The sequence below is a fragment of the Acanthamoeba castellanii genome (genome assembly GCF_000313135.1).
Source record: "Acanthamoeba castellanii str. Neff unplaced genomic scaffold scf7180000084745, whole genome shotgun sequence".
Taxonomy (NCBI): Eukaryota; Discosea; order Longamoebia; family Acanthamoebidae; genus Acanthamoeba; species Acanthamoeba castellanii.
In genome coordinates this window covers 48,263-61,673 of record NW_004457592.1, presented here as the reverse complement: position 1 = coordinate 61,673, position 13,411 = coordinate 48,263, and the positions used below count along the sequence as shown (strand labels likewise).

At 59.1% G+C, this 13,411-nt stretch overlaps 4 protein-coding genes and 1 pseudogene across 4 annotated transcripts; 3 read left to right on the top strand and 2 right to left on the bottom strand.

The window, feature by feature from the left end:
• Positions 1-150: 150 nt before the first annotated feature.
• ACA1_181860 (uncharacterized protein) lies at positions 151-1,269 on the top strand (the record flags this gene model as incomplete). Its single annotated transcript, XM_004345780.1, has 4 exons — positions 151-171; positions 419-676; positions 978-1,013; positions 1,057-1,269. 4 exons carry the CDS (start codon positions 151-153, stop codon positions 1,267-1,269), a joined length of 528 nt encoding a protein of 175 aa, XP_004345830.1.
• A 100-nt stretch (positions 1,270-1,369) lies between these two features.
• Positions 1,370-2,311, bottom strand: ACA1_181850 (uncharacterized protein; the record flags this gene model as incomplete). The annotated part of the gene is made up of 1 exon (XM_004345779.1): positions 1,370-2,311. The coding sequence occupies one exon, from the start codon at positions 2,309-2,311 to the stop codon at positions 1,370-1,372; it is 942 nt and encodes a 313-aa protein (XP_004345829.1).
• Positions 2,312-3,421: 1,110 nt separating this feature from the next.
• Positions 3,422-4,898, top strand: ACA1_181840 (Ras subfamily protein; the record flags this gene model as incomplete). The annotated part of the gene is made up of 5 exons (XM_004345778.1): positions 3,422-3,791; positions 4,129-4,229; positions 4,310-4,456; positions 4,548-4,739; positions 4,881-4,898. The coding sequence occupies 5 exons, from the start codon at positions 3,422-3,424 to the stop codon at positions 4,896-4,898; spliced, it is 828 nt and encodes a 275-aa protein (XP_004345828.1).
• Positions 4,899-5,505: 607 nt separating this feature from the next.
• Positions 5,506-10,178, top strand: ACA1_181830 (Phosphatidylinositol4 phosphate 5-kinase, putative; the record flags this gene model as incomplete). Its single annotated transcript, XM_004345777.1, has 12 exons — positions 5,506-5,526; positions 5,657-6,539; positions 6,688-7,428; positions 7,515-7,874; positions 7,958-8,096; positions 8,171-8,420; positions 8,541-8,708; positions 8,830-8,895; positions 8,996-9,109; positions 9,223-9,746; positions 9,858-9,938; positions 10,121-10,178. The coding sequence occupies 12 exons, from the start codon at positions 5,506-5,508 to the stop codon at positions 10,176-10,178; spliced, it is 3,405 nt and encodes a 1,134-aa protein (XP_004345827.1).
• A 799-nt stretch (positions 10,179-10,977) lies between these two features.
• ACA1_181820 lies at positions 10,978-11,370 on the bottom strand (annotated as a pseudogene).
• Positions 11,371-13,411: the final 2,041 nt, after the last annotated feature.

Below are 13,411 nucleotides of genomic sequence, written 5' to 3'. Positions count from 1 at the left end.
GGCCACCACAACCAGGGGCACAGATGGAGAACCGATTTCGGGCGCTTTCGCTCCTGCGTGCTTCTGCTGAGTCAGCCGACTCCCGCCACGATCGACGACGACTTGCCAGCAGGGCCAAGCCTTCCACCAACGGCGAACAACACCTGGAAGATGGAGGCCCCAAAGACGCAAGTGCGGAAGTGGAGGACGAACTTGTTGAGGAAGCAGTAGAGGAGGTGTGGTTGGACGCATTTTTGCTGTCCCTCATCTTCTCACACATCCACGACGGACCCTTCCTCGCCCGCCTTCGCCTGGTACGTTTTGTATTTATTTATTTTCTAAATTTCTAAATTAAATTCTAAAATAAATAATACTGATTTGTTAATCTAGTCATAATATTAACTCATATGATTTATTATTATTTTAATGGCCACTGCAGGTGTGCGGGCACTGGTGTGTGGTGATCGACGAGGACAAGCGCCTGTGGAAGGACCTGCTGTGGCGCGACTTTCGGTGGCGCAAGGACCGCCACCGCGGCAAGGGGCGGAAGAAGAAGAACCAGCTCCGCGAGAAGTGCGTCTACCAGAAGCGCTACGCCGAGCTCAGCCACCAGCGCAGGCAGGCCGAGCTGAAGGAGGCCAAGCGGCGACTCGTCCATCAGGACAGAGTCATCAAGACCGCCCACATCTTGCCTGGGGTACGCTTGGCCCTGTGCGTGAGTGCGTGAGTGCGTGCGTGCGTGCGTGCGTGCGTGCGTGCGTGCGTGCGTGTGCGGTGGTTGATTTGATGCCCTATGTGTGTCACACAGCTAGTGCGCCTCTTGTGTGTGCATAGACGAGACTGCGACGAGAACCACCCATGGTTCCTGTGCCCCCACCCCGAGCCATGGTGCTTGCCAGCCTCCTAAGACGTCAGCTGGTTCCTGTGAGCCAATTGGAACGGGTGTGTCGTGTCGCGTGTTATGTGCGTGTCGTGTCGTGCGGTGTGTGTCACGGCAGGCTGGACGTGGCGGGCAATGGGACGGAGAGGAGGTGGTGCGCGTGCAGAGCGTGTGGGGTGGAACTGCTGGTGAGTAAGGAACACCACAAGTACTGGCTGGCGCACTACCCGCAGCTGCTCTCCGTGTCGACGCCCGACGACTTCGCCCGCACGCGCCACCTGAAGACTGTGGCCTCCAAGCTCAAATTGGCCCGCGAGACGCCATCGGGCACCCTCAGCGCCACCGCAGCCCACACCACCTACGCCGCCTATCTGCAGAGTCTCGCCGAGCCGCGGCCAAGCCCGATTTGAGGAATGTTATGTTGTATTAATCGAGTGTGTGTTGCATGTCAATTGCAAACTTGATCACATGTTGCCCAAATATGGTTATTAATGAATGTCGGTTGGTCGCTCATTGGGCGAGCTGGCGCAGTTGCTGTTGGAGTTGGGCGGCCTGGCTTGCAACGCCGCCCGCGGCTTCTCCGTCGACGGCGGTGCCCTCGCGCCACCCGTTGACCAAGCGTGCGATCGCACCCGCAAGCGCGTTCACGTCGTCCGCGATGCGAGCAGTCGATGAAGATGACGAGGCGGAGGTGGTGATGATGCTGACCGCGGCGTCCTTGACCTCCTTGGCCTTCCTGACGATGCCCAGGGCCTGCGCGTTGTCGTAGCCCGTTGTGGTTGTGGTGGTCTTACGCAGGAGGTGCACCAGCTCGTCGATGAAGAGCGATACCAGCGTGAGCTCCGTCTCCAAGGGGTCGACCGACGTCGCGCGCTTGGTCGCGACGTCGCACGTCTCCTTGTGGTCGCGCTCGCGTCGACGTTCGGCCATGGCGTCAGACGAGGAGGTCTTGGGCTTGGTCACGCCACTGTCGGCCCTGAGCAGCCTCGCCAGCCGCCACTCACCGCTGATGTACTTGTCGAGCCGCTGCTTCTCGCATTTGGCTCGGTACGCCTGGTCGTCACACGGCGCCTCCTCGTTGTCGTCGATCGCCACCACCACCGCCTCCGCCGACGGCGAAGTGGGCTCCAACAGCGGCGAGCGAGGAGGCACCGGCGGAGGGGCCATGACCGGCGAGCGCGGCGGCACGGGCGGCGGCGACGCGGCCGAGGTGGTCGTAAGGGCGCAGGCCCCGGTGCCAATGCTGGCAGCTGTGACGGCTGCAGTGGGAGCTCTGGGAGCTGTGCTGGGCGTGAGGGCGATGGTGGCTGGCGCGACCCACTTGGGTGCGTTGGTAGTGGTGGTGGCTGCGCGGGTACGAGTGCCACCGCTGGAAGAGTACAGACCCATGGCCCGCCGGTTCATGATCGCGTCAAGGCGCTGCTGTTCCTTGGCTGCTTCGAGTTGGTTCATCTGCAGATAGAGGGATGAAAACAAGAACTAACAAAAAGAACGAAAGCAGAGGAGAACGAGGAGCGAGTGGAAGAGGGGAAGTGCGCACTCTTTCCAAATCTTGAGAGTTGGTGCTGAATGCTCAGAAGCGGTTGACGGTGAGAAAAGAGGACAAGAGCGAAGCGGTGGCTCTATCTCTGTTCCTGTGTGCTGTTTACGCTTTTTGGGAATCTGTTCAGTCTTGCCGTTTAGGGAAATTCCGTGCGAAGGGGCACGCGCCCGGACTGGAGTTGGAGTCACCACCAAACTGAGTGGTCATGGCCAGTGCGGTGCCCATGCCTCCAGACAGGCATGGGTCTTTCCGCCATCTTAGGTACAATGCAGTGGCGTTGAGGGATATTCCTTGTGGCCCTCCCTTGGTCGCACAACCAAAGGCAACACAGCTGCTCCCTCGTTGGGCCGGTGATCACACCACGACGGGTGTGTGCAGTTTTGCTCGGTGGTGGCCGTGCCGAGCGTGCCGGAAGTCTACGGCAGAAGCCGTTGGTCTGCAATTCAAGGAAAGGCTCTAACGCCGACTTCCGCTGCGGTGACGCCGTTGGCGGAATTTCGGCGCGCCTTTTCCTGACTGGCCCGTTCCGAGTTGTTGTCGACATTAGAAGTGCCCGAAACTACGCAAAGCGCGGCAACTGGCCGGTTGCCTTCTTTTCGACTTCTGCTGCTTCGCGTACACACCACTGCCCAGCCGCAGAGTTGATCATCTAATCAACCACTTCCTCTTTTGATTCCTCAATCATCATTCAACCGCCGTCCATCCTTCATCAAGATAGAAAGCTTGGAAGAAGAACCAAAGACGACTCAAGTATCATCTCGCGCACACTTTTGAAGTGTGCTCATTAACGAAAACGCTTACCCAAGTACTGTCGATTCAAAGGTGCTGCTTTCCCTCTCCACCCTTTGCAGGATCCATATCTGTGTGCTACGTTTTTTTCCCATCTTCCCAATTATTCACTTCATTCAATTTTTCTGCAGAAATTCGGAACTGGAAACTATCAGCAACCGAGAGCAGGCCCCCACCAACAGGAAGGAGACCACCAATAGGACCACTACCAAGGAAGACATCGACAAAACATGAAGTCCTCGACCTCGAACATCAAGAACGCCTCCAACAACCACAACAACTACAGCAGCAGCAGCGATGGCATCGGCCAACCGCGCCGCAACAGCGCTGCCACTACCAACGGCGGTGGCGCGGCTGCCGCTACGGGGAAGAAGGGCCGCGTGTCTCTCGAGACCGCGCGTCGCGATTCGGTAGGGAAGGAGTACCTCTACAAGGTGCTGGTCGTGGGGTGCGCCGCCACCGGCAAGACCTCGCTCATCCACAGGACCGTCGAGGGCCACTTCTCGGGCCAGTACAAGTCCACCATCGGCGTGGACTTTGCCCTCAAGTCGCTCGAGCGCGATCAGCACAAGATCTTCGTTCAGCTCTGGGACATTGCCGGTACGTGGCCCCTACTACACGACGCTACACTCACATCTATTTTCACTTCATCTGCTACTCATGATCTTGAGTCTACACTACACACGCGCACCACCACACGCACACGCGCGCACGCAAGTGAGTGATGGAGGGGGAATGTGTTGGGCATTCCGTCTCCTGAGCCTTGTACTCCACGACTTGCATCTCGATGCACAAATACAACAAATCCACTTTTACGCGTTCCGTCGATGTGCGGGGTCGCCTTGGCGTCGGTTTTCATCTTCTTCACCGCTCGCGCGTTCGGTGCATAACGAATTCTCTCTCTCTCTCCCTCTCTCCCCACACTTTCTACTCGCAGGTCAAGAGAGATTTAGCAGCTTGACCAGGGTCTACTATCGCGACGCCGTGGGTGCGTTTGTGGTAATCGACGCCACCGCTGATCTGAAAACTTCGCTCGAGGTACGCCGCACTCAGACACCGTGCGCGAGCGCCCTTTTTCAACCTCCCACTGACTCTTCTTGATCATCGTCATTGTATAGAGCGCAAAGAAGTGGAAGGACGACGTGGACGACAAGGTGAAGCTCCCCAACGGGGAACACCTGCCCGTGGTACTCATCGCCAACAAGTCTGACCTGTTGGGCAACATTCACAACATCAACGAATCCGAGATCGACGAATTCGCCAAGGTACCGCACACAGCACCTTCTTGTGCTTCGTCGTGCGTCGTGTCGCGTTTATTCTCACACTGTGGCTGCGTGCGTGTGCGATTCACGACAGGCCAACAAATTCGCTGGTTGGCTCGCGACGTCGGCCAAGGAGAACATCAACGTCGAGGAGGCTGTGGGCGCGCTCGTCGACAAGATCCTCCAGAACGCCGAGAGGAACTGCCTGCTTGAGAGGTCGCAGGGTCCGTCCCTCGACGAACGAGTCAGGAGCCTCGAATTGTACAGAGAACTGCACGGCAACGACGTTCGTTCTTCCTTCCCTTTCTCCATCGATGCGTGCGTGTTGCGTGTGTGCGTGTGCGGTGGTGTGTCGCGTGTGTGTGTTATAACCCCATGCGTTCTTGATCAATCATTAATCCGCTTCTCCTCCTTCACTTTGATGCAGTCGGGCGGTTGTTGCTGAGCGTGACGACGAAAGAGCGAGCGCGACTGAGTGGAGTATCATTTTGCCATCCTCTCACCGTGCGCTTCGAGAGCTCCTTTGGGCACATCACGCCCAACCTCCTTCCTTCCTCTCTTCCTCTTCACTTCTCTTCCTCTTTCCCTACTTGTACACTTTTGTATTACTTCACCTCAAGCTTGAGGGGTGTAGGTTTAGCAACAAACAATTTTATGATCAAACAACACTTCCTACCTCACTCTTGAGAAGTTGGTGTGATGATGATGATGATGATGAGGAAGAAGAGACACATGTTGGAGTGTAGTTGGTTGAGCCACCAATCAACGAAGTGGCCCTCATGGTGGGTTTGGTTTGTGAATTTTCGAAAGAGTTCGGCGGAGGGTGCCCATAGGCGGCTCACGACCGCAGGACTACCTGAGTTCCGTGCTCCTGCGGAAACGCGAGAGTTGGAAAAGACGCTCGAGCTTCACACAGTACAGCAGCCTGCGAAACGAACCCACAACACCACCTGCTCTCATCGTAAAACAGTAAATAGCCATCGAAAGAAGTCGCTCCAGATCCTCCCGCGCCACCTCAATCACGAGCGATTCAGAACCCTTCAATATTGAAGATGGATAGTCGGTCGTCTCAGGTTTGCTTGCCCCCCCCCAATACTCATCCTATTATTACTTATTTAATCTGACATATATACATTACAGATGTATTTCTAACATCTATTTATTATATTTTTTATTATTATTATTATGGAATGTTCAACGTAGCCTGCGCGCTCGACCAGCGGCAGCACCTCGGTGCCTACGCCCCTGTTCCGCAGCAGCACCCACACCTCCCTCCCGCGACCACCACCATCCTCTTCCACCTCCACCACCTCCTTCACCTCCTCCTCGTCGGCCATCCCCGTACGGTCCTCCTCCTTCGCCTCGCTGCCCTCGTCCGCCGCCCAAAGCTCGTTGGGCCTGGCCGGCATCCACTTCCCGCCGCCGCCGCGCGCCGCCAAGCCCCAGCCGGCCCACCCACACACCGCCGCAGCTGCCAGGCCCGCGCCGGCGCCGGCGCCCGTGCGCTCCATCTCGCCGCCCATGCCCCACCACGCGCTCCCCGCCCCGCTCCTGCCCATCTCGGCCGCTCCGGCCTCGTCGCTGTCGTCATCGGCGTCGTGCATTCCCACCATCAGCGCCAAGCCACCGCCGTCGTCGTCGCCGCCGCCGCGGCTGGTGGCGGTGCCCAGGTCGACCTCGGCGTCGGTGCTGACGTCATCGGCGCCCGTCGCGGCGCACCACCACAGCACCGGCGCCGGCTGCGGGCCGGCGTTGATGCGGGCAGTCTCCCTCTCCGCTCTCCCCGCCACGCCCGCCGCCGCTCCTCCGCCCGCCGACTTGACCTTCCTCTCGCACACGTCGTTCGCCGCCTTCACCGACTCGCCGTCCGCCTTCACCGCGTCGTCGTCGTCTCCAGCGCCGGCGCCGTCGCCCGTTCGGCTGTCATCGTTCGTGAGTGGCGGCGGCGGCGGCGGCTACGGCGGAGCGTTCGGGCAGGGCCTGGCCTACGCGCAGGCGGCGGAGGAGAACGAGCGCGCGGGCGACGCCGAGCGCGCCCTCGCCCTCTACATCCACGCCACCGAATCCCTCTTCGCCGCTGGCTCCGGTATGCCGCCCCTCCAACCTCCCTTGACTTCCATTTGATGTCGACACCGACATATCGCGTGTGCGTGCGTGTGTGCGGCGTGTGCGTGCGTGTGTGCGGCGTGTGCGTGTGCGGCGGTGCGTGTGCGTGTGTGCGGTGGGGCGTGCAGAACTGGAGGACCTGGAGACGAAGAAGGTCCTGGAGCAAAAGCTGCCGGAGCTGATTCACAAGGTGGAGGGTCTGCTGGCCCGCCAGCACCACCACTTGGCGCCGCCCGCCGCCTCCTCCCCACACCCGCAGCCGACCTCGCCCCAGGCCGCCCACCAGCCGCCCGCGCCCCAGCCCGCAGCGTCGCTCCTCCCCAAGCTGCCGCCGCCGCCCTCCTCCTCGTCCAACCGCGCGCCGTCGCCCAGCCGGCCCGCGCAGCCCGACCAACCCCAGCACCTGCGCCCGCACCAGCAGCACCACCAGCAGCGCCTGCTTAGCATGTCGTGCTCGTCGGACGAGGACGAGTTCAATCCGTTCCCGGCCTCGCCCCTCCTGGCGCCGGCCAACGACGCCGTTCAGCGCCAGCAGTCGGCGTTGGCCGCGGAGGCCGCGCAAAAGCGGGAGCGGGCGCGGCTGGCCGAGGCCCTGGGCCGCGGCTGGGGCCAGACGGTCGCCCGCCCGTCCGCCGAGGACCTGCTGTGCGGCTCGCCCCACATGACCGCTGCCGCCGCCGCCGACTCGCCCGATTTTGTCGACAAGGCCAAGGAGTCCAGGTCGTCGCCCCCCTCTGCGCTCGACGCTCGCGGCAGCGGCGGCGGCGGCGGTAAGGTGGCGTGCCCGATATGCGGCGACGAGTTCGTGGTGGCCGAGATCGAGCGACACGCCACCGCCTGCCTCGACCGCATGGAGCGACGCGACAAAGGTGCGCCATCCGTCCAGCGTGTCTCGTGTCGTGTCGTGTGTGTCGTGTGTCGTGCGGTGGCGCGTGTGTTCTGACGCGTTTTTCAGGGCGTCTGGGCAGCGGGTTCCTCAATCCGTTGCCGATGATCAAGAGGAGCCTCTTCTTTTCGTCGTCGTCGTCGTCGGCTTCGGCCGCGTCATCGAGGCCCGCGCCCGACGAGCTGGCCAAGGGCGGCGGCTGGGCCAGCGGCGAGGGCTCCTCGCTCCTCTGCGGCTCCTCGTCGTCCCTGGAATGCGTCGACACATTCTCGTCGTCGACGGATTCATCGACCGCTGCGTCGGCGTCGTCGTATCCGTCGCTGCAGGCCCTGGAGCCGTCCGAGGCCCAGCGCTACGCCGGCGGCGGCCGCTCAAGTCGCGCCGCCTCGCCCCGACGCCCGCCCAGCCTCTCCAACAAGAAGACCATCGGTACGCGCGTGTCGTGTCGTGCGCGTGTTGTGTGTGTCATGCGCGTGTGTTGTGTCGCTAATGTCTGTGTGCGGGGGGGGCAGGCACGGTGGTGGAGGCGACGTCGAGCAACTACGCGACGGTGACGTACCTGCGGCAGGGCATCCGGCGCTCGGCCGAGTCCATGTGCGACAAGAGCAGCGTCACCTACGACGACGCCCTGGCCGCCCACACCTACCCTCTGTACCAGTCCCTCCACAATTCTCCCATTTGGTGGGCTGAGCAGCTTTGTTTTTGGCTAATCTCCGATTGGCCAGGATCGAGGCCATCTCGTCGTCGACTTCGTCGTCGTCCTCGTCATCGTCGTCGACCACGACCACGTCGGCTGAGGCTTCGTCACCGATGACGTCAGCATCGACATCGATCGGGTCGTCGTCGTCTTCGACGTCGGTCGCGGGCGGCGGCGGCGTGTCGACGCTGTCGACAGGGCCTGAATTTGTGGACCACGCGCCGCTCGTGTTCCACCGCCTGCGCGCCCATTTTGGCGTCACCGCCAGCGCCTACCTCGTACGCACCCTTCTAGCCTGTGTGCGTGTGTCGTGTCGTGTGTCGTGTGTGCCGTGTGTCGTGCCGTGTGCCGTGTGTCGTGCGCTGAAGCTTGTGTATGTGGGTGGTGTGGGTTGCCAGGCGTCGATGGGCGTGGGCGCGGTGGAAGGGGAGAGCTTTTCGACGATCGTGTCGCCCGGCAAGAGCGGCTCGCACTTTTACTTCTCGCCCGACACCCGGTACGTCATCAAGACCATCAACGACGAGGAGTTCCAGTTCTTCCGCGACAACGTCTTCTCCTACTACGAGGTACCACGCTCCCCCCATCGGTGTGGTGTGCGGTTGTGTGTGTGTGTGTGTGTGTGTGTGTGTGTGTGTGTGTGTGTGTGTGTGTGTGTGTGTGTTGACACCATGGTGGTGTGAATGACAGCACATGGCGAGCAACCAGAACTCGCTGCTAACCCGATTCTTCGCACTCTATACTGTCCGAGCCAAGGTACTCTCAGCAACACGAACACACGCATGACACACGCATGGCACGACCAACGACACGACGCGCGATTCTCACAAGTCGTACGCTGCGATGACACACGCAGGCATCAACGCACCACTTTGTGGTGATGGAGAACCTGTTCCCGTGCGACCTGCCCGTACACGAGGCCTACGACCTCAAGGGCTCCATGGCCGGCCGCTTCGCCTCCGAACAAGAGGTGCGTGCACGACACACATCCGCACACGCACACACGCGCACACATAGAAACTCACTCAAACGCGCGTGTGCGGTTGATCGTGTCGTGTGTCGTGTCATGGCACACACGAGCAGTTGATGAACAAGGAGATCGCGGTGTTGAAGGACATCAACTTCCAGAAGAACCGCAAGCTGGTCATCGGGCGCGAGAAGCGTCAGCTCTTCTTCCGGCAGCTCGAGATGGACTGCCAGTGGCTCGAGTCCCACGGCGTCATGGACTACAGCCTTCTCCTCCTCATCCACAAGAACAGCTCCTCCTCGCCTCCATCGTCGTCGTCGTCTTCGCTTTCGTCTTCGCTTTCTTCGTCGTCTTCGCTCTCGCCCGCCGCTTCGGCCTCGTCGTCGGCCTTCTCTGCGCTGTCGACACTGTGCGCGCCGACGTCGGCGACGGCCGCGGCCCCGGCGAAGAAGCCCCTTTATCCGTCGCTCTTCGGCGGCGGCGGCGGCGGCGGCCAGGGTCTGTCGCCGCGGGAGAGCGCCAAGGCCGAGTCGGTGTTCCGGGTGGACAGGGGCGGGCTGGCCTCGACCGACGACTTCGACGAGGACCAAGGCGAGATCTACTTCATGGCCATCATCGACATCCTGCAGCCCTACAACTGGTAACGTGTGTGTTGTGTGTTGTGTGTGTTGTGTGTTGTGTGGTCGTGTATGTTGTGTGGTCGTGTTGTGTGTTGTGTGTGGTCGTGTATACTGATGAGGGTGGTGTGCAGGCGTAAGCGACTGGAGAACACGTACAAGAAACTGTTCGAACACGAGGACGCCATCTCATGCGTGGACCCGATCAAGTACAGGTAATACCCAAACGACTCCTCTCCACCCTCCTTCGTCTCCTTTCTCGTTATTTCGCAATCGTAGCCTGCCATCGCTCACATAAATTCAATTCGTGTACATCTGTATTGTCGTTGGCGTGTGTTGTGTTGTGCCGCGCGCGTGTGCCACGTTTGTGTTGTGTCGTTGGTTATTGGTGTTGCAGCAATCGATTCGTGTCGTTCATCAAATTCCAGACACAGGGCTCTGCGCAGAAGGCCTGAGGCTCCTCTCTTGGTGTGCGGCCAAAGAGATGACGTCTTACATTTCTTTTCTGTTCGGTGGAACATTAAAAACAAATTTTTCCCTATCACCTTGCACCTCCTCTTGCGGTGCCAATCGTCGGACGGCCTGTAGTAGTGGAGGAAATCGAGCTCGGCGGCGCCGATGGACTGCAGTTGGAGTTGCGCCTGCGGCATGTACATCTCGGGCACAGCGCCGCTGCCTATGTTGCGCGACACGGGGCACTTGATCTCGACCATGAGGCCGTCGGGACTGGCGCCGAGCCAAGGCGAAATAATGCGCGACCTGGAGAGTCCACCCGCCCAGTTTCTGCCAGTCCCGACTACACCATGCCGCCGAAGCGCAAGTGAACGACGCCATTCGATCCGACCCTGTTGCCGGTTCGCCGTCTTTGGCGTTCCCATGTTGCGCCAAGATCGTGAGGGTGCGTGCGAGGTATGTCGGTCCTACGAGATCGAACACAGGGCCATCCCCAATCTTTCGCCCTGGGGTCCGCTGTTGGAACAAGTCCCTCCATCCGCCGTTGGCTGTGCTCGTCGTCTCGAATCCCGCGATGCCTCTCTTGAGCTGAACAAAGCCGACATGGATCATCGTGGTCGTGTTCGGGTGCTCGTCGCGAGCGAGTCCAAATAAAGAACACGAAGGAAGGTAAACAGGGACCGCCGAAGGATCGCCTTGGTTTCAAAGGGGACAGTGGGACAGTGGCTTCTGTGGGAGCCCGGCTTGCCGGCGATGGTGGTTGTGGGGGGCGCCCTCGCGAGCAAGTCGGGCCTGTAGAGACTAGCGCTGTACCGCCGTGCACAACTCCACCAGCATGCCGTCAGGGCAGCGCACATAGGACACCGTCTGCCCCCAGGGTTTTTCGCTTGGCGCGCTGAGTTCGCTGGCGCCTGCATCCAGCGCCCGTCGATGCGCTGCGTGCACGTCTTCGCAGACCAGGGCGATTTCCATGCCCAGCGGCCTGGTCGAGCTGTGGGCTTCGACATGGCCGCCGCTGAAGTTCATCCCGGCCAGTTCATGGGCGGCGAAGGCTAGGGCGGTGGCGCTGGTTTCCAGTTCGCCGTAGGTGCCGGACTCATGGAGGAAGCGGGTGGGCAGGCCGAAGGCGAGGTTGAAGAAGGCAAGCGAAGCGCTGACATCGGGGACGTAGAGAATGGTGTAGGCGAATTTCATGCTTGAGCAGTCCTTGTTGGGCGATGACGAGAAGGTGCAGGAGGATGGTGGTCGGCTCTGAGAGCCCGCGGAGGACGGAGCCGAATTCTCTGGCTATTTTTTCCCGGTGAATATTGCGCGGCCGGAGCGAATCCCGCGGGGGGAAAGTTGCCACGTCAGCACCAGCCAGTCCCGCATAACCAACGCAACTCAGCTGAAAAATCCTTTCTACACTCCGCGAACGGCAAGGCCAGCGCCAGCGATTTCGAATTGCAAAAGATTTATTGCTGAATGCTAATTATGAAGTGGGTGCACTGCTTGTAGAATCAGAGGAGGTGAGTGTAAGGGAGGGTGATGAGTGTGTTGAGCAAGAGAAGATGGACCTGGTGGTCAGGTGTGTGAGCTGGCCTGGTAGAGCAGATGGAGGAGCTTGGTGTGGGTGACACTGCCAAAAATAGATCAAGGCATTATCAACAAAAAAGAATTGAAGAAGGGATGTCAATGAAGAAGGGATTTGTGGTGTTGCAAGATCAATTGGGCATAGTAAGCAATGTTGGGCATCTAGTTCCTTGTTGTTGGCCATGGCTGATGGCAGGGTGTCTTGCACCTATGCATACATAACAACAAGAACTGTAAAACCAGACACTTACTTTATCACATACACATACACAATGACTACATGTTGAGAGGGGTCACAGCTGCAGTCTAGCACAGAATGCAGGGTAGCTCTATCAGTGTGTTTGTCTCACCCCTTGCATTGGTTTGCAGCTCATGCATTCAGCCCACTTTTTGGTGTGCAACCCAATGGCCTTGTGGTGTAGGTTGCCCTCCACCACCCACCCTTTGGGGTCAAATATGGTGACCTCAGTGCTGAGGGGTGGAACTGTCCACATGCCCAGGATATGTGGTTTGCCATGATTGATGTCAGCCGCCAGCATGTCAGCAGGGTTGGTGAGGTAAGGGGTGAGTTCTGGTAGGAGTACTTCCTTTTTTACTCACTTGTGCCAGCTGAATTCCCACAGGAGCAGTTACAGGGTTTCAGGCCCCCTCTTTGTTGTAGCAGGAGGTGCAGTTCTTGTCTGTGGCTACAAGTGGGGCTCCAAGGATCAGGAGCAAGAGGATGGACCACCCAAACCCAAGGAGACAAGAGTGGGGAAAGAAAGAGGAGTGGGAGGGGGCAGGCCTGGGGCTGGCATCACAGCACCACCAGGGGGTAGGACTAGGGGCGCTTGGGGAAATTCTGGGCCAGGAGGAGGGCATTCCTTTCATACTCAGCCATGGCAGTGGTGTTGACTGCCCTCTTGTCAGCTTGGCACTGCAGGCGGGCCTGTTGGGCAGCAGCTCTAGCTGCCAGCCTAACCTCTGATCCTGCCAGGCACTTGAGGGCAGCTTCACACTCTTCTTCTGATTTGGCCTTAGTGATGGTGATGCACTTGCTGTTGAAATGCTTGTGGTCTGGATCAGGGTAGAGGGGTAGCAGAGGGAATGGGGAGGCCAGGGGTAGGGGGGGTAGGGGGGGCTTACTGTTGAATTTGAGTGCCTTGCGCAGATTGCTGGCCCTCTTGAACTGAATGGTGATCCATGGTGTCAAAATCACACATGCAGATCCAAATCTTCAAAACTGCCCTGTAAATCAAAAATGTCAAATCTCACATGATTTTAGCACAACATAAATTCCACAATCATTTGTGACCTCTCATTTCAAATGACCACAAGTTATTTGTGCAATGCATCACCATTCCTGGATGGCAGGTGAATGTCAAAAATAAAATAACATGGTGAAAGGAAAGTTGATTTGGCAGTAGAACATGAGTATACATGATGCTGCCCAGGCCTTAGCATGGAAAGTGGGATCAGCAACTTCAATGTGCCAGTACTGTGCAATCCACCATGAAACACCAAACACCTTTCTTGGCAAGGATGCATGTGCACAGTGATTGCTGGGCGGCCACCAATGATGGGTACTCGCACATTGCAGAATTGCTCAGGGCCTTGTTCACAACCTTGGAGCAGAAGAGCTGGCATGTCAGCCCATGATGTTGTCAGTGCTTGCACAGTAGTT